At 38.2% G+C, this 22,020-nt stretch overlaps 1 protein-coding gene across 1 annotated transcript in view; it reads left to right on the top strand.

Annotated features, from left to right (window-relative positions):
* PARD3B (par-3 family cell polarity regulator beta) overlaps positions 1-22,020 on the top strand; it is a 1,522,095-nt gene that overhangs the window by 937,324 nt on the left and 562,751 nt on the right. The window contains exons 13-15 of the mRNA XM_042783151.1: positions 5,976-6,111; positions 11,032-11,131; positions 19,215-19,330. Of these exons, the coding sequence (XP_042639085.1) occupies positions 5,976-6,111; positions 11,032-11,131; positions 19,215-19,330 (352 nt within the window). The remainder of the gene's footprint in view (positions 1-5,975; positions 6,112-11,031; positions 11,132-19,214; positions 19,331-22,020) is intronic.

The raw sequence follows: 22,020 nt of genomic DNA, 5'->3' as shown, positions 1-22,020 counted from the left end.
ATCCATTTGCAGAAAAATGAAACAAGATCTGTACCTCACAACATACACAAAAACTAACTCCAGATGGATCAAAGACTTAAATGTGAAACCTAAAACTATAGAGTTCCTCAAGGAAAAACTAGGGGCAAATTTAGAGTCCTTATTATGTGGCATAAGTAGGCTATCAAGCATAACCCAAAATGCACAAACAGCAGAAGAGAATGTAGATGAATGGGACCTTTTAAAAATTAAATTTGTATATGCTTCCAAAGACTTCTCCGAAAAAGTCAAAAGAGAACCTACAGATTGGGAAAAAATATTTGGCAATGACATATCTGACAAGGGACTTATCTCTAGAATTTATGGAAAACTCCAAGACCTCAACACCAAAAAGACAAATAATCCAGTTAAAAAATGGGCAGAAGACATGAATAGACACTTCACCAAGGGGATATTCAGGCAGCAAACAAACATATGAAGAAATGCTCACGATCATTAGCCATTAGAGAGATGCAAATCAAAACAACGAGATACCATCTTGCCCCAGCACTAGTAGCAAAGTTCAACAAAACAGAAAATAACAAATGCTGGTGAGGATGTGGAGAGATTGGGACTCCTATACACTGCTGGTGGGACTGTGAAATGGTACAAACACTGTGGAAAGCAATATGGTGATTCCTTCAGAAGTTGGAATTAGACCATCTGACCCAGCCATTCCATTACTAGGTATATATCCTAAAGAAGTGAGGGCCATGACAAGAACAGACATATGCACACCCATGTTCATTGTAGCACTATTTACAATAACCAAAATATGTAAACAACCTAGATGTCCATCAACTGAGGAATGGAAAACCATACTTTGGTAAATACACACAATAGAATACTATACAACCCTAAAGATTAATCTAGAATCTTTAAAACACCACATAAGGTGGATGAACTTGGAGGACATTATGCTGAGTGAAGTAAGTCAATCACAGAAGGACAAATATTGTATTAGTTTGTTATTATAAAACTCAAGGAAAGGTTTATCTATGGAAGGAAATTTTCTTTGTTGGTTACCAAGGGTGGGATGGAAGGGGAAGGAACACCATTAGATAGGTAGAGATAAGTATTGATTTGGGTGAAGAGAAGGCAATGTACCAAATGTAAGTGATCAACATGGTGGTATTGAGGAAGACATAGAAATGTACATAGGAGGTACAGACAACAAGGATGAACCCTTTTGCACATACAGTACAGCATTGTCAGTGAAGGCAAACATGGGTATACAGGTGAACAGATGGGTCAATGGGCTGAACTATTAGATATGTCTATGAAGCGGCGAGTATACCCAAGACCATATATAGGGTTGGCAGACAATGGTCCTATAAGTGTATTTGTATGATCTGTAAGAATTCTTAAGTATATAGTAGAACTGACAAGGGACAAGTTTGCAGTGACTTCTTGGTCACAGCCAGCTACCCAGAGTGACCGCATAGTTGAACCTGTGGGCTCAGGACCATAGTCGCAGGGGACATCAAGCTCAGTTGGCATAACATACTACAGAAAACATTGTTCCACCTCCTACTTTGGCAAGTAGCGACTGGGATCTTAAAATCTTGCCAGCAGCAATCTAGATGCAATGATGGGTCTTTCCTCGTCCAGAGCAAAGAATAATGAAGAAAATCAGAGATTCATGGAAAGAATTGGTCGTAGCGACTGATTATACCATGAGATCTGCAGCCTATATGACTATAAGACCAGAAGAACTAGATGGTGCCCAGCTACCACTGTCAACCACTTGGAGGGGATCTATATAGGAGATCCTGGATACAGAGGGAGAACAATGTGGCACAAAACTCAAAATCATTTGGGGGAAAAAAAAGGGAGGGTGGGTAACCAGGTTTGCTGGTCTGATAAAGCCTGGTGGAACAACTGAGACTATGGCCCCTAGCTGCCCTTCAGGTCTGGAATTGAACCCACACCTGTGGCTTCCAGCAAAACAAAAGACAGACGTAAGAGTTGAAAATTTACCAGAGGTAGAACATTCCTTGGAGAGAACATTCATGGGAGAAGGAGGGCTGTTTATGCACAGGGAGACAGCTCAGGGGGTAGGGGTGCATGGAAGGATGGACACAAGGAAGAGTGACTGTTGGGAGGAGGTGGGAGGGGAGCTGTTGCATTGTGGTGAATTGTGGTCAATGTCATGAGACAAAGTGTATGTGAAGTGCTGTATGGGAAATGAATTTGCTCTGTAAATTTTCACCCAAATCACAGTTTAAAATAAATATAAATAAAAAGAAATGAATACAAGTGGTAAAAACTTAGGTTCTGGCATTTTGGATCAACCAGTTGGAGTACAGTCGATTCTGACTCAGAGTGACACCATGGGCGTCAGAGCAGAACTGTATTAGAAGTGGATTGCCAGACCCTTTTTCCAAGGCACCTATGGGTAGATTCACCCCTCCAGCCTTTTGGTTAACAGGCAAGCATGTTAGTGTTTGTACCATCCAGCTACTGTGCAGTTTTGGATTGATTATGTCAAAATTTAGTGCCTAAGGCACTTGACTGCTAAACAGAAGACTGGGGGTTCAAACCCACCAGCCACTCCTCGGAAGGAAGGTTGGGCAATCTACTTCTGTGGTGATACCACCTCAGAAACCCAAGGAGGTGTCGCTATGAGTCGGGGCTGACTCAGCGGCACATAACAACAACAACAACAAGCAATGGAATCACATACATAGCTGAGTGTTTAGTACGCATAGATGTCAAGGATTAGTGTCTGTTTTATTCCTTAATGTAGCCTCATTTTACAACATATAGTAGACACTTAATAAGTATCTGTTGAATGAATTATTAAAAGTTATATCAGACTATGGGGAGGAAGTGGGAGGGGAGCTGCTGCATTGTAAATTTTGGTCAATGACATGAGACAAAGTATATGTGAACTGCTGTATGAAAAGTGAATTTACTCTGTAAATCTTCACCCAAATCCTAATTTAAAAAAAAAAAAAAAGAATTATGAAAAGTTATATCAGACTGACTTCATCTAAGAGGTAAACTGAAGTAAAGGACTTATAAAGTATACCTCATTTTGTTATATTAGCAGCTATTGGAAGGGAGTAACTATACCTTTATAGTCTTATGTACATTACCTGGTGGATGTTAAATAAATGTAAATTGGCCGATTACTGGAGACTATATATAACAAGCGAAAGTAGTTTTCAACATTTGCTTCTGCTTAAGTGACAGCGAGTGTTCCGTGAATATCTAATGAGCTTTTCTTATGCACATAGTTGTAGAGCCGTTATCTATTGCTCCCCACCAGGAGAGAATTGGATCCAGTCTAGTTTAATTTCATTCTTACTTTAAAGCCCAGGACTCCAGAATCCTATTCTGGGGATAGGGATGTGAAAGATGGCCCATGAGCCCCTGACACATCCCTTTTGTGCATCTGCATATAGGATCTCCCTTAAGGTTTCTTTGAACAGAGATATCTTAGCTAATAGAAAAATCTGCAGGGAATGGAACCCCTTGCTGTAGAGTATAATACCCAAGCAGAGAGCAAAAAATAAAAAGTTCTTAAAGGAGTTAGCCACCGCCACTTTCATCCTCCCTAATTTTTTTATTTCTCTAAATATATGTGACTGCCCAGTGCGTAGGTGTCATTTATTTTGACTTGTCCATTGGAACATTTTATCATTTGCATGCTCCTTTACTATAGGTGTTTTTATTTAAATTCTCTCATCTGGGGGCTGATTCACAATTGTTTCATCAGAAAAAAATACTGAGCTTTCATTTCTGTGCCTTGAAAGTGTCTTGTTAGTATAGTTCACTAAGGGATCAATCAGTAAAACAAAATAGGGCAGAAAGCAATTTTTGTGAATCCATTTAAATGAGATCCGTTTTTAGTTTCCCTAATATTTACGTGTTTTCGATGGGGGCTGAGCTGGTACTTGACTCTGAATTGTTGAGAATCTCTGTAGTACCGGTGAAGATTAAAGAGCATTTTTTTTCCATAAATACTGAAGCTTAGTGTACAGCTTATCTTTATTAAATTAGGGAAAAAAAACCTCTGCAGCTATTTGATCTCCCAACTCTGTATTTCAGTGAGTCACAGCATATGTTGTGTGCTCGTGTTTTGTGTACTCTCCCATGGAGCAGCAGTCACTCTCAGGTATAATCAGAAAGTGCTCATAACCTAGCACAAGGTCTCAGCACTGCTCATACATTCAGGAAAATCAATTAGTCCAGTTTGGCAAGAATTCCAAAATGGTTACTTGAACACTATATTGAAAGATTGAAGAAGCTATTAAGAAAAGTCAAAATATATGGTGGTTGGGTTTTTTTTTTTTTCCACATTACCCAGATGTACAAGATACATAAACAGTTTTGATGAGGACTTTGTGAAGAATACATAATGAGGCCTTGATTGAATCAGAATCATTTTAAACAGAAACATTTTTTTTTTTCAAAGGATGAGCTTGAGGTTCAATTGTAATTCCATTTGAGCCTAGAGACTTGGTATTAAAAAAAAAAATGGGTTATGACCTGTTTTTCCCTCTCCTCCCTTCCCCAAAACATTTCCCTCCCTGCTGCAACTCAAGTAGAAGCAGAATATGTTTAAAAATCCATTATATTTTTTATTGGCTGGGACACTAATGGAGGGCTCCCTGACAGCTCTATTTTACAGGCTGAATACTTTAATTAGGCTGGTTACTGATCAGTTGTTGGGATATTGATTGTGTCATTTATCAAAGAGCTGGGAAAGCAGAAATTTTGTTGTTGTTGTGGTTCTTGTTGTTGTTGTTAATTCAAAGTACAGGACTGGGCAAAGCAGGTCCTATTCTCCTGCTGCAGGCCCCCACTTCCATTGGGGAGCAGTCTGCCTGTGTACCAGGCTTTGTTTGGCTACCAGTACAGGGGCTTTGGGTAGGAAGAGTGTTCAAAGCCTTGACACAAAACCAAAAGGACCTTCAGCCACTGAAAATGTTTTAATTATGAAGAGTGCATAAATTGAGTCTTAAATGTGTTGTTTAACTAGTAGGACACTGAATTTTTGTAACTAAAGAGGAGAAGCAAGAATAAATTCAGTGCATTGATGGAGCCAAATGCTTTTCTCAGAAGAAAAGTGGTTTGGGGATCACATCAGTGTTCCTGTTTGTGGCATCATCCTCTCATAAACAGGTCAAGGGAGCAGCCATGAGATGACTTCCCCAATTACTTCCTTCTTTCGAATCAGTTAGACAAATAAGATGAGCACAAAACCCAGCTCTCTGTGTCTCGATCCTCTTGAAAAAGTGGCTAGATGTAATCGGCTTGCTCCTGTTACCTCGTCAGCACCTGTGGAACACAGCTTATAGGGGTGTTATTTTAGATACAACAGTTTTAAGTAAACTGTGAATTTGTTTACAGACTGTCAATGTCAAAACAGGAGAGGAAAACAGGGAAAAAGAAATGAGATCTCAGGAGAGTAACTGTCTGGCGATGTCATGGCAGTTGGTTTTAGCTCCTGGCCAGAAGACCCAGTGTTTAAACAGGACCCCATTACGGTACTGCATGGCCAGCCTCCTTGGGTTCTGACTTGTCTTAGAGCAAATCCACTTAGTCTCCAAGAGAGAAAGAGAGAGAGAGGAACCAGCTGGTTGGCAGAGAAACACCCTTGGCATTAAATGTATTCTTGAGTTGACACTGCCACAAGCTGTACTCCCAGATGGAAGAAAATGTGAAAGAAGCCATTTGTAAATGGGGAAAGAATAATAAAGTTAATCCTCTTTGGCGTTGGCTTCAGCACTCCCAATCCTTAGCACCACATTATCAGTATTTTTAAATTTCATATTCAAAGATGTTTTAACTAATAGAGCCATTTTGATTTTCCACAAATGAGGACTTATGTGCAATAGACCCTTGTAAAACTATTTGTAAAATGCATAATGCTTTAGCTTTTCTTCAGTTGACCTACTGGGAACATTTTTCAAAAAGTAAATGTAATTTTTATTTTCATCCCATAGGAGCCTACAGAGAGTGGGGCATTTTCCAAGCCATGCTTTGAGAACAGTCAAAACACTGCAGGCACCATCAGGAGAGATGACTGTAATAGCACGCTGCATCCATTTGGCAGTTACAGTCCACAAGACAAGTGGAAAGGTAAGAGCCTACCCATCCCCTCCGCAGCACATGTACTGAGAAAACACAAAGGTGTCTTTTCATTTCAAAAAGAAAGAAAGAATAAAAAGGAGTTAATTAGACTAAGTGCAGACTTTGTTGCTCTGAGTCATGAACATTGAGAGAGAGGTGGGAGAGCTGACTCAGAAGTTGTGAATCAGATTCCTGGCAGCGCCCCCAGCTTACGTGACAGTTTCTATACTTGCTGCCCCAAACATGGAGGGTTATGTAGAAAACAAACCTTGACTAGGGAAGCAAAGATGGCAAAGCATTATTTTTTGAAGCTTTTTTTAATATTGCAAGATACCAAATATGCATAACTATTAAACGTAAAAACTTATATGCATTAAACATGATTTAGAAATTGATACTTGACTCTAATTAATTGTAAACGGCAAACATCATGAACTTTGACCACGACATGAAGGTTGAAATGCTTTTGTCATTGACTTGCTACACTGACTTTCCCCTATTTTCCAGCATGAATAGATGTCTAGTAGAGCTCTAGATGTATAAAACCTGGGTGCTTTTTCCTGGTTTTTCAGCAATTTTGCTTCATATTGCCAAGAAAATTGTTTCATCTCCCTTTCTCTCTTTTTTTAATAACTTTTATTTTTCTTATATATTGGAAAAATAATACATATTCATTGTAGACAACGTAAAGAAAAGCAATAAAAAGAAAATTTAGTATTACTCATACTTCTAGCTATCAAAGATACTAATCAATAACATTTTATGTGTATTTTTCATGTCTATGCAAATGTGTGTGTGTTCTATAAGAATGAAAGTGTACTAGATGTATTGCTTGGGAAACTGGTTTATTTTAAAATTGGTAGCACATTAAGAACATCTTACTATTTCATTGAATATTCTTCTCCACCATCACTTTCAATGGATTCACAATTTTCTGTTGAATGCACTATATATTATGTAGCAAATTCCTTGCTTTTGGACATTTAAATGTTGCCAATATTGCACCTGGAAGCAATTTCTAAACTCTAAGATTACTGTCTCACAACAAACTTGTAAACCTGAGGTTGCTCTAGAACTAAATTGGTTCATCAGAATTGGGTGTTATTTTTTCCTCCAAACCCCTCCATTTTAGTAAGTGTGGCAGCAACAGCTGTTACCGTGTATTAATTGTGTACTTTCTGTTAGATATTGTGCTAAGCAATTTGCATGCATACTAGAAGTGGGTAATGTTATTATCCTCATTTCACAGATGAAGAAATAGAGGTCAGAGAGAGTATATAATTTACTCAAGGCCACATACTTGACATATACAGAGCCTGGATTCACCTATGTCTCTCTGACTAGAGCCCGCCCTCTAAAATCACATCCTAGACATTGTCCTGCATTAATCCCTCAAAACTATTGAAGTCCTTTCATTTTATATTGAGAATATCTGTTATTAGAAGCTGACTTTATATGCAGATAAATACTGCGTATATTTTTCTCATGTTCCTAATGAAATTAGACTTCTTTTGATAGAACAAGATCTCCTTCTGGGACCTTCAGTCACAATAGCAAGAGAGCCTAGGGAAGGAGCAGTAAAGTTTCTAAAGAATAGAACAGCCTCTCTCTACCATGTTTATATTAGATGATCAAAAGCATTGACATCTGTATTAAAATGTCAAGCCTTAGTATTTTGACTGGCAATTCTCAAACAACATGGGGACCAGTGACAATGCAAGTTCAGGGTTTTATTCCTAATTACACCAGTGACTTCCACAGTAACACTGGGCAAGTTACTTCATATCTTGCCTCATTTCTTAATACCTATCAAATATTGATTATGTGATAGTACCTATACTATGTAGTTTTAGAGGACATTGAAATACTCTAGGAAATGAGATACCATCTCTAGAAGGGCTAGCAAAGGCTTCAACAGCAAGTCCGTGCAAGTAGTTCAAGATAAAGTGTAAGGATACACTCCAAATGTTATTTTTAAATAACAAATCCACCCAAACACATGTTTAAAAAATGTAATAATAGTTTGAAACTTTAAGGTAATATTCAGGAGTTTGTATCTCTTGATACTTTTGGTCACAAGTGACCACAGACCACAAGTGGAAGATTTTGTGTATTCTCTTACTCTTGAGACACAGATCTCTTCATATCAATGAAAAAACTAACAAACAAAAACATACAGATTAGCTACCTACAAGGTGTCTCCTCCATTTCCTCCCCCACCTCAGTTTTCCAAGGTAACATTAAAAATGGAATTATTTGAGAGCTAATGCCATTAAACATTATTTAAGAAAAAAAAAGCAAAATCTATTATTATCTCCTTGTGAACCTGTGAGACAATATCAAGTATTATCTCCTTGTGGACCTGTGATACAATATCAAGTTATAAGAATTAGGACTATCAAAGCAAAGACCCATTAAATTTCAATTGGTAGAGGCCAGTGGATGAAATTCTCTTTTCTCAATAAGCCTGTTGACTTAGACACAATTAAATTATCTCAGAATTTATAAATATATTTATAAATGTTTATAAACATTTAAAAACATCATCAGCTTTTTGTAATGTGAGTAACATTTAAATTTTAGGAACCATTGTGAGCTCTTGAGTTTCAGATCCAGGTACAGTGTTAGCGCCACTAAGATTTGGCCAAGTGAAACCCACGTGAGGTTTGACTCACCATTACCAATTTTTTAAGGACTTTCTTTATAAAACAGGATCAGCTTGACAAAACGTAATGTCTAGTAAGGAGAAGAACTGTTACAGCCAAACAAAATATTGACTTTTTCCCTTCTCTTTTTTTCTTTCTTTTGTATATTTAAAAATCCAATGTTGATACGCTGTGTCCCATCTATTTTTGTAGTAATAGTACATACCACCCACAGTTCCTTAGTTATTTATTATTTTATTCCTGTCATGCTGTTACACAGAAAAGACATTTTTAGAACTAACGTTTATAGAAATTGTAACACCAGAAAATTCACATTTGTGTTGGAGAATTGCTAGCACTGCCCACAGTAGAGTAAGTGTGGTGCTCCAAGATTGGAATAAGGATGGAGGCTGTGTCCCAGGGATTTACTATAAAATCCTATTAAGCATCTGAATGGCAATGAAGTGCACCAACCCTGTATTTTCTGAAGAATCTCACTGGCATATCTCACCCCAGGCAGAGTAATAGCCTGAGAGTTGTTGGCTGCTGGTTTCTTATTCCTTCCCTTTTATGACTCTCATCTCCCCTTTTGTGCTCTTCTTGTACTTCCCCTTCCCTTTCCACTCAAGTCCATCTCAGCCCCTACCCCAGGCATTCATTGTCCCTATGTCTGTGCAGGGTCATCCACCAAGGCCTTCATAAAAAAATAAAAAATAAAAAAAACTCACTGCTGTAGAGTTGTATCTGACTCATAGTGACCCCTCCTTGAGTTCCCAAGGCGGTATCACTATGGAAGTAGATTGCCCAGTCTTCCTTCCGAGGAGTGGCTGGTAGGTTTGAACCACCAGCCTTCTGGTGAGCAGTCAAGTGCCTTAGGCACTGCACCAGCAGAGCTCCTTCATACCCACCCCAAATCAAACATTTGGTCTTTGTGTCTAGTCTCATGATGCTGGGGTCCTGTGAAGAGGCATATAATAGTATACCCACTGCCATCAAGTCAGTGCTGACTCTGGGTGACCCCAGAGGCTGTTTCCAAGGCTGTAAATCTTTCCAGAAGCAGATCGTCTCATCTTTCTTCTATGAGCAGCTGGTGTGTTTGAACTGCCAACCTATTAGTTGTTGTTGTTGTTGTGTGCCATCGAGTAGGACCCAACTCATAGCAACCCCTCCTTGGGTTTCCGAGGCAGTATCACTGCAGAAGTAGATTGCCCCATCTTCCTTCCGAGGAGTGACTGGTGGGTTTGAACTGCCAGCCTTCTGGTTAGCAGTCAAGTGCCTTAGGCACTACGCTACCAGAGCTCCTTACATTTACTTAGCACTTTGAATTTATAAGTAATTACTTGAATATGCACCATCTTATTTAAATATTCCACTCTTCTATTGAAAATATTCTTATCCCACTTCATAGATTAAGCATTTGAGGCTTAGAGAAGTTTTGTAATTTGCCCAGGGCTACGCAGCAAAAGGAACCTGGCCTGGAAGCATGGCATTCTTGCTCCAAAAGCCATACTCTTAACCCAAATGCAGTATAGTCCTTTTCATACAGTAAACATTACTGTAAGTTTAATGTTATCATCAGTTAATACTATTAAGTATAAGCATTTAATGAAATGATACGCATAATAGTTGCACAGTATACAATAAGATCTTAATAAATCATACTTGTTGTTAGTTGTGGTTAGGTACGTGTCTATTTTCTCCTGTAGGTAATAGGTAGGAAACCACAATTCAGACCACAGTTTTTTACTTACTTGGCCCCAAACTCAGATAATAATATTATGGCACAGTTGTTAAAAAAGAAAAAAAAAGTTCCCCCTCTTGTGTCTAATTGGTGAGTAGATATACTAAATTTCATGATGTTTTAAAAGTAATTTTGCCACTAAGAGGCTTAAATCACTCTGTAACCTAGACTATTCATTATAGACTCTTATTTACAAAAGTGTTAAAACATAGAAGAGGTGGCTTCATTACTCTTCCACAAATCACAGGTAATGAATATGTGTCAGCCCTTCATAGATGAAGAAAGGTAGTCAAGATGCATCAACCTGACTTGCCAGGGGTTGTCAGCAGGTCACCAGTGTGAAAACATATCAGGTGTAGACTTCCTCACACAGGCTTCACTAGCCTTCATAAGAATCCTTCAATCCTGTTAGAGATCTTATTTATTTCAAGGCTAGTTTATGTGTTGGCTAAAATTGTGTCTGTGAGATAAACAGAAACAAAACCAGGAACTGAGCAGTTCTGCCCATAGTTTATTACAGCTTCATTTGCTGTTTGTCTCTAGAACTATTGCTTCCAAATGATGGATGGACAGAGAGTGAAGTACCACCTTCTCCACCACCACATCCTGGTCTGGAATTGGGCCTTGAAGATTACAGCCACAGGTATCGACAAAATGATACATTGTAAACGTTCCTTGTTATGGTTTTTCTGGGAAAACATAGTAAACTTATTTTAACTCTATTTCTTTCTAGAATGAAAATCTCATAGTATCCATAATTCCTTTCCGGTGAAGGCATCTCATAGCTAAAGGCTTAGATTGTTCATATTTTGCTACTTGGAATTTACTAAACTTCATCCCATATTATTTAAATACTTAAGAAAATTGTTGAATTTTCTTTTACAAGTTTAACAACGGGAGCAGTGGAGCTCAAAGAAAAGTTTTATGGGGAGTTACAAACAAAACTGAGAAAAATAAAGCTTAGGGTTCCCCCCTTTTGTAATTGGCAAACCCTAAAGGTATTTTAAAAATAGATGTTCCTAGAAAGTTAATGGAATCTAAACATTAATGCAATACCATATAAATCTAAAATATTGAAAAGGGTACCCAATATTATATCCATTTTGTAATGGAAACTAAAAAATCAATAATTTTTAGAATCATACTAGCATGGGAGAGAGATTTACTAACATATACATCATTTGACTAGTGGAATTCATAGATTTTGTTCTTTTGATGAGTTTTAAAAATCATTATATTGTCCCTTTGCTATTCTCTATATTTATTATGGCTGCTAAAAACTGTGTATTTTATTCCATTCTATGTCCCTTGATAATCCTGTGAAATTTCTTCATTTTTCTTGCAGCAAGGCTAGTGTCATTCCTATTATGCTTTTTAATAAAATCCACTAAAATAAAGCCACACGCCAAGAGTATAGCTAACTCTATTATATGGAAGCTTACCTATATTCGGCCATCACTGATTCTTGCATTTTTGAAGCCAATTATTTTGCTCAAACACAATTTCACAAACTAGATTGATAATCACATTCATGTTCTAGATCAGTATCCCTGGGTGTTTCTTGAAAGAAAATGTGGACATAATTAATTTTCTTCACTTGCTTCCATTGTGTGCCTCTATCCTGGATCAAAAGGGACAGTTCAGTGGCATTCAGTAATATCCATTTTTAAAATAATGATAGTGGTCCAACTTTATTGATTATGCTGTGTATATGTACAAAGCCATTGGAATAGTACAAAGATGAATTGGATGAAAACTTTGCCCTCCACAGGCTGGTAGACTAATGAGTCAAAGTATAACTAGAACACATGATGCAATATAGTAATTACCAGAATATACAAATAAAATGCTCTGAGCATTTGAGGTAAAGGAGATGCTTCCAGATGGAGGAATCAGGGAGAATATAATGGGAAAAGTGGCATTTGAGCTAAGTCTTAAAGGATGGATAGAGGTTGGACATTAGAGGATATCAGGAGGGAAGGGACTTTCAGAAGGATGGAAGAGTAGAAGAAAGCATGGAGTGGGAAAGTCAGTTGATGTGTGCAACTTGCATCATGGCTGATTGACCAGATGATAAAGCCCAGAGTGCACGGATGAGCAATACAGACTTCATTCAGTAAAAAAAAACAAAACAAAACTCACTGCCATTGAGTCGGATCCGACTCATAGCGACCCCTCCTTGGGTTTCTGAGGTGTAACACTACGGAAGTAGATTCTCCAACCTTCCTTCCAAGGAGTAGGTTTGAACCACCAGCCTTCTGGTTAATAGTCAAGTGCCTTTAGGCACTACACTACCAGAGATCTAGTGAAATCTTATTGCAGACTTTTGAGTAGGCAATAGACACAATGAAAACTGGATTTTAGTTGTGTATAACATGGATTAGATAAGTGGAGCACAATTGGTATCTACTAGAAGCCTGAGCCTCGTTGGAAACCTAGTGTGCCATTGCAACGAAAGGTACTGAAGACCTGTGCCAGTGATGCAGGGGGAAGGTTACAGGTTAGACCTACAGGTGAAAGAAGTAGCTTAGAGATAGTGGGGTTTAGCAACTGTTTTTTTTGACTGCTGCAATCTATAACTTCTACCCTGTTTAGCAAAACACATACCTCCATGATGTTGAAAGAAAACTTGTATTGGCCCTCACTGCTGTGAATTTCTATTTTGTAGTGTGAACTACTAACTTCTATTTTCTTTTCACCCTTTTCTTCCCTAATCCCGTGTTTAGTCTTCTGTTCAAGCTACTCTACTGGAATTGCTTTCTTAAAGGTCAACAGTGATCTCCTTTCAGTCAAAAATACGGCATTTTCTCTGACTTTATTCTTCTTCTGCTCTACTGTATTTGAACATTAGATCATTTATTCACTTATTCCTCCATTCAAAAATATTTACGGAGCTTTGAGCCAGACACTATCTAAGGTTCTCTAATGGGTTAGAAAGCATCTCTTCCCTCAAAGAACATGAACCATCCTACTAAGCATTAGAGACAAACCATTCTGGGAGACCAGAGGAATAAGCCACTCACTCTGCAAGCAAGGGTCCAGGAAGGTTTCACAGGAAGAGTAGTGTTTGAGCTGTTTCTTAGAGAATGGAAAAGAGCTCTCTGGGCAAAGAAATAGGAGGAAGAGCACAGTGTTTTCTTGCTAAAGCATGAACGTCTAAAGGGAGAATCAATGGCAAGTATCTTGGTTGCCATGCCTGGTGAACACCAGACTTTTCCAGAGAGCAGTGACAAGCATGAAGATTTCAAGCCCAGAAGTAACAGTTTCAGGTTGAGACAGTTCACTCAGAGGAGGATAAAGTGGGTGTAGGGGAGCCGTCGACAAGAAGACCAAGTAGATTAGGTACTAGCAGGAGAAGAGAAAGGGCATGCAGGAGAAGCAGCATCGGTGGACAGGAAGGGCCAGAGCCAAGAGCAATTTTTAAGATGCAAGGAACAAATCTAATGCCATGAATTTCTCTCCCTCCTGGGATTCTGTGACCTACACTATCCTGCAAGCTGCTGCGTTGCTAGGTGACCAGAAGCAGCAGGGTTTGGATGTGTGAAACTTGGGATGGAGGAAGGATTGAGAGGGAGCCAGGAGGTTTGAGCAAAGGAGGCTGTTCAGTATTTCAAAAGAAATGAAAAACCCTCTAAAAGGGAAAATGTGTCCTTTAGGGACTGGGCCAGTCTTGAAAAAAAAAAAGAAAACTCCTACTGCATAAAGAGTATAAAACAAATTTGATCAAACTCAGTGCCTATATTTTGAACCAAAAGAAAATTATTAGTTGTAGTATTTTGTAAACAATTTTTAGGTATACTATTATATACAGTACAATTACAATGTACAGTACAGTGTAATAATAATTATTAGAGAAAGAAAGATTTAAAATATGCATGTCTAAAGAAAAATAAATATAAAGGATTTTTTTTTTTTTTTTTACTGTGAGATCTCAGGCAGAGTTTAAGACAATTCATCAGCAGCCAGAATATATTGAATTCTAGTAACACATTAGACGTTTGATCGTTTTCCTGTGTGTATCTTTGTCATCTCTGTCCCTCTCTATAGATAGATCTATATTTGTGTCTGGAAGATACCTATATCTACATCTGCCTACTTTGCCCTCTGTCTCTTTCTATTCACACACACGACCTGCATTTGCTCTCACTCACTAAAGCCTGTTGCTGGAGCCTGTCCATAAACACCTGAGGCTTCAGTGGGAAATTTTTTGGCATGCCTCTCAAAATCATCTTGCCCTGGCTTCTGATTTCAGACCAGTTTCCCTTGAGCATTTATCGCTGGTTTTTCTACATCTTTCACATTGCTGATTTCTCACCATATTCAGGCCACTGGCATGCATTTCATGCCACCCTTATTTATTCACTATGCAGCATAATTTGACATTGAGTATCGTTTGTATTTGATAGATTCCCTGGTTGTTCATGCTGAAAGCACTGCCTTTATCCAATTCATGTCTTTGGTCTGCTGTCAATTTCCAGCTTCCCATAGCCTCCACTGCAGCCCACTCAGCTATGAGCACATGCTAACTCCCTTCCAAATTAAAATATGTCATCTCTTACTGTTAATCATTGTTTCATTGTGTCACGCTCTCACTCCAAAACCTTTTGATATGTAGCATAAAATTACTAACGGTTTTACTAGCCTAACTTATGTGTCTAAAAGATTTTCAAATTAACTAATTCTATACTGCACTCATCTTGACTTTAATCGCATTATTTCTTGTGCTATACTCATTTCTCTCCTAAAATATCTGCCAATCTGATATAAGCTTTATCTTACCTCATTTCCATTTTGTATCAAGGCAGAGGGGCGCTTTCTATTGGAGGTTCTCAAAGTGTGTGCTTCATCACAAACAACTCAGTCATCATTAACTCACTGCCATTGAGTGGATTCCAACTCACAGCAATGGTACAGGACAGAGTAGAACTGCCCTGTAGGGTTTCCAAGACTGTAAATCTTTATGGAAACAGACTACCACATTTTTCTCCTGCAGAGCAGCTGGTGGGTTTGAACTACTGACGTTTTGGTTAGCAGAGGAGTGTTTTAACTACTGCACCACCAGGGCTCCTTGAAGTATGTCACTATGATCAATTTAATAGACACACTCAGGCATATATGTATATAAGGAGTTTATTACATTCATATTACAAAGCAGCCTTTTATTTCTTTGATCATTCTTGATTATATCTCAACATTTGTATATAACCTAATTAATTGTATTTAAATAAATCTAACTTGAAGTTATTACATTAGTGGGCATTGAGTCTCTGATTTTTGGAGGGGAGCAGGAATAATTGTTTCCCAGGAGTTTAGGAAAATTTAAGTTCTTATTCTTAATTTTAGGAGCTCTGGTGGCATAGTGAATAAGGCATTTGACTACTAACCAGAAGGTTGGCAGTTCAAACCCACCAGCCACTCCTCAGAAGGAAGGTTGGGCAATCTACTTCCGTAGAGATACCATCTCAGAAACCCAAGGAGGGGTCACTATGAGTCAGCGCTGACTCTACGGAAGTGTTTGGTTGGTTGGTTATTCTTAATTTGTCAATTAATGCCTAATTTGGTAAAGTAATCTAACTGAATAAATTGAATTAACCAATATGTTACTTACTTGGGTAGATTTCCTTAGTCTGCATTGAGCCAAGCATTTAAAATGCAGTGTGATCTATGTTTTCTTAAGGTGTAAGGGTCCTAACCCTCATCCCTGAAGCCTTGCATTATAAAATATGGCCTCTACTTTGATTAGTCATTTGGTTTCTTTCATCTAAGTATGTGTACCATGCTATTGAAACAAAAAGCTAAACTACAAAGTAGGCTACATAAGACAGTGGGAAGAAATCTGTGCTGCGAGGGAAGACCTGTTTTCTGTGGATCCAGAATCCTAACTACCCATGTCCCAGATTGGCCACCATTTTAGCCAAAGTTTGTGACTCTGGAAAGAGTTCAAGAAACTGAAGTTCTGCTCCTGGCTTTGCCGCTAGCCAGCTGCGAGACCTGGGACACATCAGTCTTCTTTGGGTCCCAGAGTCTTATCTAAAAGATGAAGGGTCAGGTGAGGTGACCTTTAATTCCTTCCAGCTCTTAAATTCTTTGATTCTATGAAGGCCTGAGTCTTTCTGACACTAAAGCCACATCTTCACAAGGGATCAAAGGATGAAAACCTGAGTGCAAATAAAGGTCGAATAACACATTTAAAGGCAAATGCTTCCAAACAACAAAGTTCAGAGAGACCCTCATGTTCGTAGTAGTACCTCAGAATTCTTCATTAAATGAACTGAGAAGAAATTAGAGTAACGCCATTATGCCAGGCCATTGTCAATAACTCTAAGTAGGCCGAGGTATGTTTTACCATTACTGGATACTTAAATATGTGCCATTACCACATCTAATACAGTTTATACATAGGTGGCTTCATCTATTCATAATACAGTGAGACTCCAGAGAGGAAGAAGAAAATAAAAAGCTCCATAACTTGGAAGAGTGGATTTAAACTTCTTGAGAAATTTTCATGAAAACGCACATAATCTTCCATGGAAAGTGGAGCCCTTGTTGATAGACTGCTGTAGAAATAAAGACAAGATCATTACAGCTCATGAGTCTTGTGCTCTTACTGTGTGCTAAACACTATTTTTAGGGCATAGCATATCTTATTTATTTTTATTTATTTTGGGTAAATTCTATTACTATCCATTTTATGGTGAGGAATCTGAAGTCAGGCAACCCTGGTCTCTCTCTTAAGAACCCAGGCCCCCAGCCAAACCACTACAATACCCTTCTGATTGAAAGGAGAAAACAATTTTTTATATACAGATATACTGAGAATCTAGGAGCCAAGTGTGTAAAGTGCTTGGCTGTGAACCCAAAGGCCAGTGGTTCAAACTCACCAGCCCCTCTGTGGGAGAAAGATGTGTCATTTTGCTTTCGTAAAGATTTACAGCCTTGGAAACCAAGTTCTGTCCTATATGGTCACTATGGGTCAGTATTGACTCAGTGACAGTGGATTTGCTTTACTGAGAATCTGACAAAAACAAGGAAGACAAACTATAAAAAGCATATATTCAGGAATTGAAAGCAGGTGTTTGTTTACTGAAGGCTTCGATAGCACTTTCTCAGTACCAGACACTGTTCTCTCTTCAAAAATGTTAGCTAATTTCATCTTCTGTTTGTCACTCTGATTTGTTTTTTTTGAAATCTTTTCATCCTCTTAACAGCACTGAAATTGAGTAGGATTATGGCCATTTCACATGTAAGGAAATGGAGTCACAGAAACGTCCAGTAAATTGCCCAAGTCACACAACTTGTGAGTAGCAGAACCTGAATTTAGAACCAGGGAGCCCTAGTGATGCAACAATTAATCACTCAACTGCTAATCAAAAAGTTGACAGTTGACCTGGTGATCTGTTCCCAGAAAGATTTTAGCCGAGAAAACCCTATGCAGCATTTCTACTCTGTCACGTCAGGTCGCAGTGAGTCAAAAGCTCGAGGTTACCTAACCTCACATAGCCCTCTCTGGTGGCTGTGCTCTTGAGCTGTGCTGTCCACCTCTCATAGCTACTTCTCGAACCTACCTACTGCTTCCAACAGTGAACATTCATTCATTCATTCTGCAATATTCTTATTGCTGAATATTAAGGCAATATTAAATATATATGGCGTGTGTTTCAAGAAAAGATTAAACTTATTTTGGTATATAATATGTGATTGAAACAACAAGATAATCTGTTCATTTTAGAAGGATTCCCATTCAAAACAGTTAATACGTTTTTGTTTTGATTTGTTGTTTAAAGTGTCAAACCCCCAATTTTGAAAAACTCAACCCTCAGTACTTTCACATATACCACGATGCTTAATAATTTGAGTTTTCACTATATTTGGTATTGGGATAGATGCTAGATTGAAATGTACTACCGTATTTACTTTCTAAACATACAAGAATACCAAGGGAAAAAATGGCTGCAATGTCATTTATAAAAAGCGTGCAGATATAATTTATTCTTACGTCAAAAAATAAGGCATTGTCTGTTATTCCCTTATATAATCTCCTCCATCCTCGAGCAAACAAATGAAATACCCAGCCAAAAGAAAATTGAGATTGACGACCAGTACTGGAAAGCATACTAGGACATTTCATGTATCTTGTGTCTAAATTGTCAACTGTGCTTTTCCTGTTATTTCCTTTTGGTGTTATTGATGAACAGGCTATTTGTTCAATATTAGCATTAGTTTTAGAAAATAGGCCTACATAAAGTAGAAAACCAAACTGCTGCACCTATCAGTCATTCAACAGGGTGGTTTTCTATGAAGACTATGAACCCATACACATGTTGATAAAGGAAGGGCATGTTCAGCCCCCCAAGAATCTGTTAATTCACTTTTGAGCTCTGCTAATATCTGCTCTCTTTCTTTCTGGTTCCGGGGCTTTCCAGTCCTACCATCCCCACTTAAAGTTATATGTTATACAGTAGGATCCCAGTTAGCAGAAATCAGTGAAGAGTACAACACGATATTAGCCAGAGAATATTTAAGTTGTATAGAGTGATGAAAAGAGTTGCTGTATCCCCATGAAAGAAACCTAAGGTTCAAGAATTGGTTTAAAATGTCTGGTTGGGAACTGCAAAGAGAGTGATGAGGGTTTGTGCTCAAAATGAGAACTGTTTCTTTTTATTATTTAAAAAAAAAAAAAAATTTTATTCTAAGCCTAAACCTGGCACATGGCTTCTTTTCTGCAGCTCTGGAGTGGATTCGGCAGTATATTTTCCAGATCAACACATCAACTTCAGATCTGTGACACCGGCCAGGCAGCCTGAATCAATTAATCTGAAAGCCTCGAAGAGCATGGACCTTGGTAAGCGAGGGCGAGGTGACATCCAGGTCAGCTCTCTGGCCTCAGCCCATCGATCTCCCGAAGCTCCTGCTTTTGTTTCTTAAACTCAAACCTTCGGGAGCAGGATGGCTGAAGCCTGGAAGAGGAGATAATGGTCTTAATGGTCATCTTACCTTCCTGTCTCCTCTCACACATTTCATTGTAATTACCTCTTTTTTACAAGTTTGATAAATGATTTATTTTTTTAAAGTAGTCCATGAAATGTGCTCCCTTTGCAAGTCAGAAAAATATATGAGTTCTTCTCAAATAATCTAAATGCTATAAGCATCTCTAACTTACCTGCTTGTTGTATTTGCACTCACTTTTGCCAGTGGTTTTTCCAATTTTTTTGCACATACGTACCTGTTGCAAGGCTTGGGACAATGATGTGGTTAGTTGAATCTTTTTCCATGGTACTGGCCCTCCAATCCTATTTTCCATGTGGGATGGATAGGGGTGATATGAGTGGAGAAGATTCATCTCTTGAAATGCCTGTCTCCAAGTCCTGTGACACTGGAGGGAAGAAGGGTCACTAGGCTTCCCAGACTGCAGGTGCCAATGTTCTTTGGGTCAGTGACTGAAAAACTTCATGGAGATTATGAGTCCTGAGGGAATTTCCAGGAAACTCAGCTGTTGGGGTAAAACAAGGGGCCCTGCAAACCTGAGAGCTGGGTTCTCCAGGCCCTGGGACATGGAATTCGAGAAGACATCTCAGATACACAAGAACACTACAGCCCTCCCATGGGCTCTTGGAGAGAGAGAGCGCGCGCTATTGGAAAACAGTGTGGGTGCAAAATAAATTCTTAGCAAAATATGCATTGCTTTCTGAATGCTCAGAGACCATGCTTTGCAGGTTTTTTTCCCCCTTCGAAGCATATTACATATTTCATTAGTAGCAACAAGAAAATAGAATAATCAAAACTACGTTACTCCATAAAACAATCTGATAAACAGTGCTTATCTGTTACTCTTTTACAGGAGTTCAGAAAAATGTTCAGTCATGATGAAACAAGAGAAATTGATTCTGTTTTCTATAAATTAACTAGATCACTTGGATGCCTTTGCTCTAATCACCTGTAGTCAGAGACTGATAGAAAACCTCAACAAGCAAACTGCTCTGAGCCCTGGTCAGGAAAGAGTAGTTTCTCAGGCGTGAAGCTTTGACAAACCGAAAGAATAATGTGTGACAGTGACATAGTTTATTACTAATAATTTAAGGAGCAATTTGTTTTTGCAGAGTTCATGATAAACATTTCCTATTCTGTCTTCTAATTTCTCTGTGAAGAAAATGAATGAATGAAAACTGCTCTTAATTTGGAGGAAGAGGAAAAATATATTGTTTTCCTCATTTAATTAATAAAAAGTCAGAAGTATGGTTTTAAAATATCTCTGCAATAGAAAATAATAGCATGCATTTCTTTATTTAAGAGAGAGAAAAACATCAAATACATAAAAAAGCAGGTCCAGTTGAGTTTCTGCTTACATCTTTTTTACTATTGAAAACTTGACTTTTGAGAAGTTTCCTCTTTTAAATTGAATTATGCATTGCAAAGTAGATTCCAATTCATAACAGCACTATTGGACAGAATAGAACTGCCCCATAGGGTTTCCAAGGCTGTAATCTTTACAGAAGCAGGCCACTACTTCTTTCTCCTGCAGAGCTGCAGGTGAGTTCAAACCTCTGACCTTTTGCTTAACAGTTGCATTCTTACCACTGTGCCATCAAGGTTCACAAATTGAAATAGCCCTTGCCAAAATTGTGTCACTTACAGTTACCCACTACATTTTATTATGTTTTTACTGCGAATGACAACAATTATACTAATATTTATTCAGTTCATAAAATTTGACCACTCATTATTGTCTTCAGGATGTAAATGCCAAATTAAAGCATTAACTAAAATTCACTATTCAGCAGAGCCCTCAATAACATGGTGTAAAAACATTTTTTCAAGTAGCCATCAAAGTTCTGCCCCTTCCAGGAAGTGCCAATTGAAAACTAATAGTCTTGCAGAAGACTCTGAGGGTCAGCACTCTAGAACCATTCTGATCCCCTCTCCCTAAAACAGTCATGCAAGTATAATAAATCTGTTGGCTTTCTCAATTAATAAACTCAGATGATACCCCAATGGTAAGCACTTAGAAGTCTTTCCTTTTTATTGGGTATATACAATATTGTAGGTAGTTTAATTTTCCATTATAACACTGGGCCAACATAAGAAAATAATGTATATGCTAAAAAGATTGTTGATCATGCTTATTGGAATAGTCCTCTGCAAGGTCAAGATGCATTCTTTAAAAAGCGTAAGTATAATTCCTGAAGCACTTCAGATAGCATTTATATGGTTCAAACTAATAAAAAGAGAGAGAAAGAAAGAAGAGGAATGTGTTGTGCAATTTATATTGAATTCATGCTTGATAAAGGCAGTAGGAGTCCTCAAAGGACCCTCCACCAGGACCCTCTTTGTTTTTGTTTGGTGGCTGCTGCTGCTGCTGCTTTTTTTTCTTTTTGCTGAACCTAAGCTAGTGTTTTAACCTGCATATTACTGAATCCTTGTTCATGTATTCAAAAGATGAGTGGGTTCCATTTATTTTTTGTTGCTTATATTTTCAAAGACAAATAATTCTTACTGGGAAAAAATAAACTTTCCTTGTCATCATCTCCCTACACT

This window comes from Orycteropus afer, unplaced genomic scaffold, assembly GCF_000298275.1.
Source record: "Orycteropus afer afer isolate SDZICR_OR568_19922 unplaced genomic scaffold, OryAfe1.0 scaffold00002, whole genome shotgun sequence".
Taxonomy (NCBI): domain Eukaryota; kingdom Metazoa; phylum Chordata; class Mammalia; order Tubulidentata; family Orycteropodidae; genus Orycteropus; species Orycteropus afer.
This window is presented reverse-complemented; position numbering and strand designations above follow the sequence as displayed.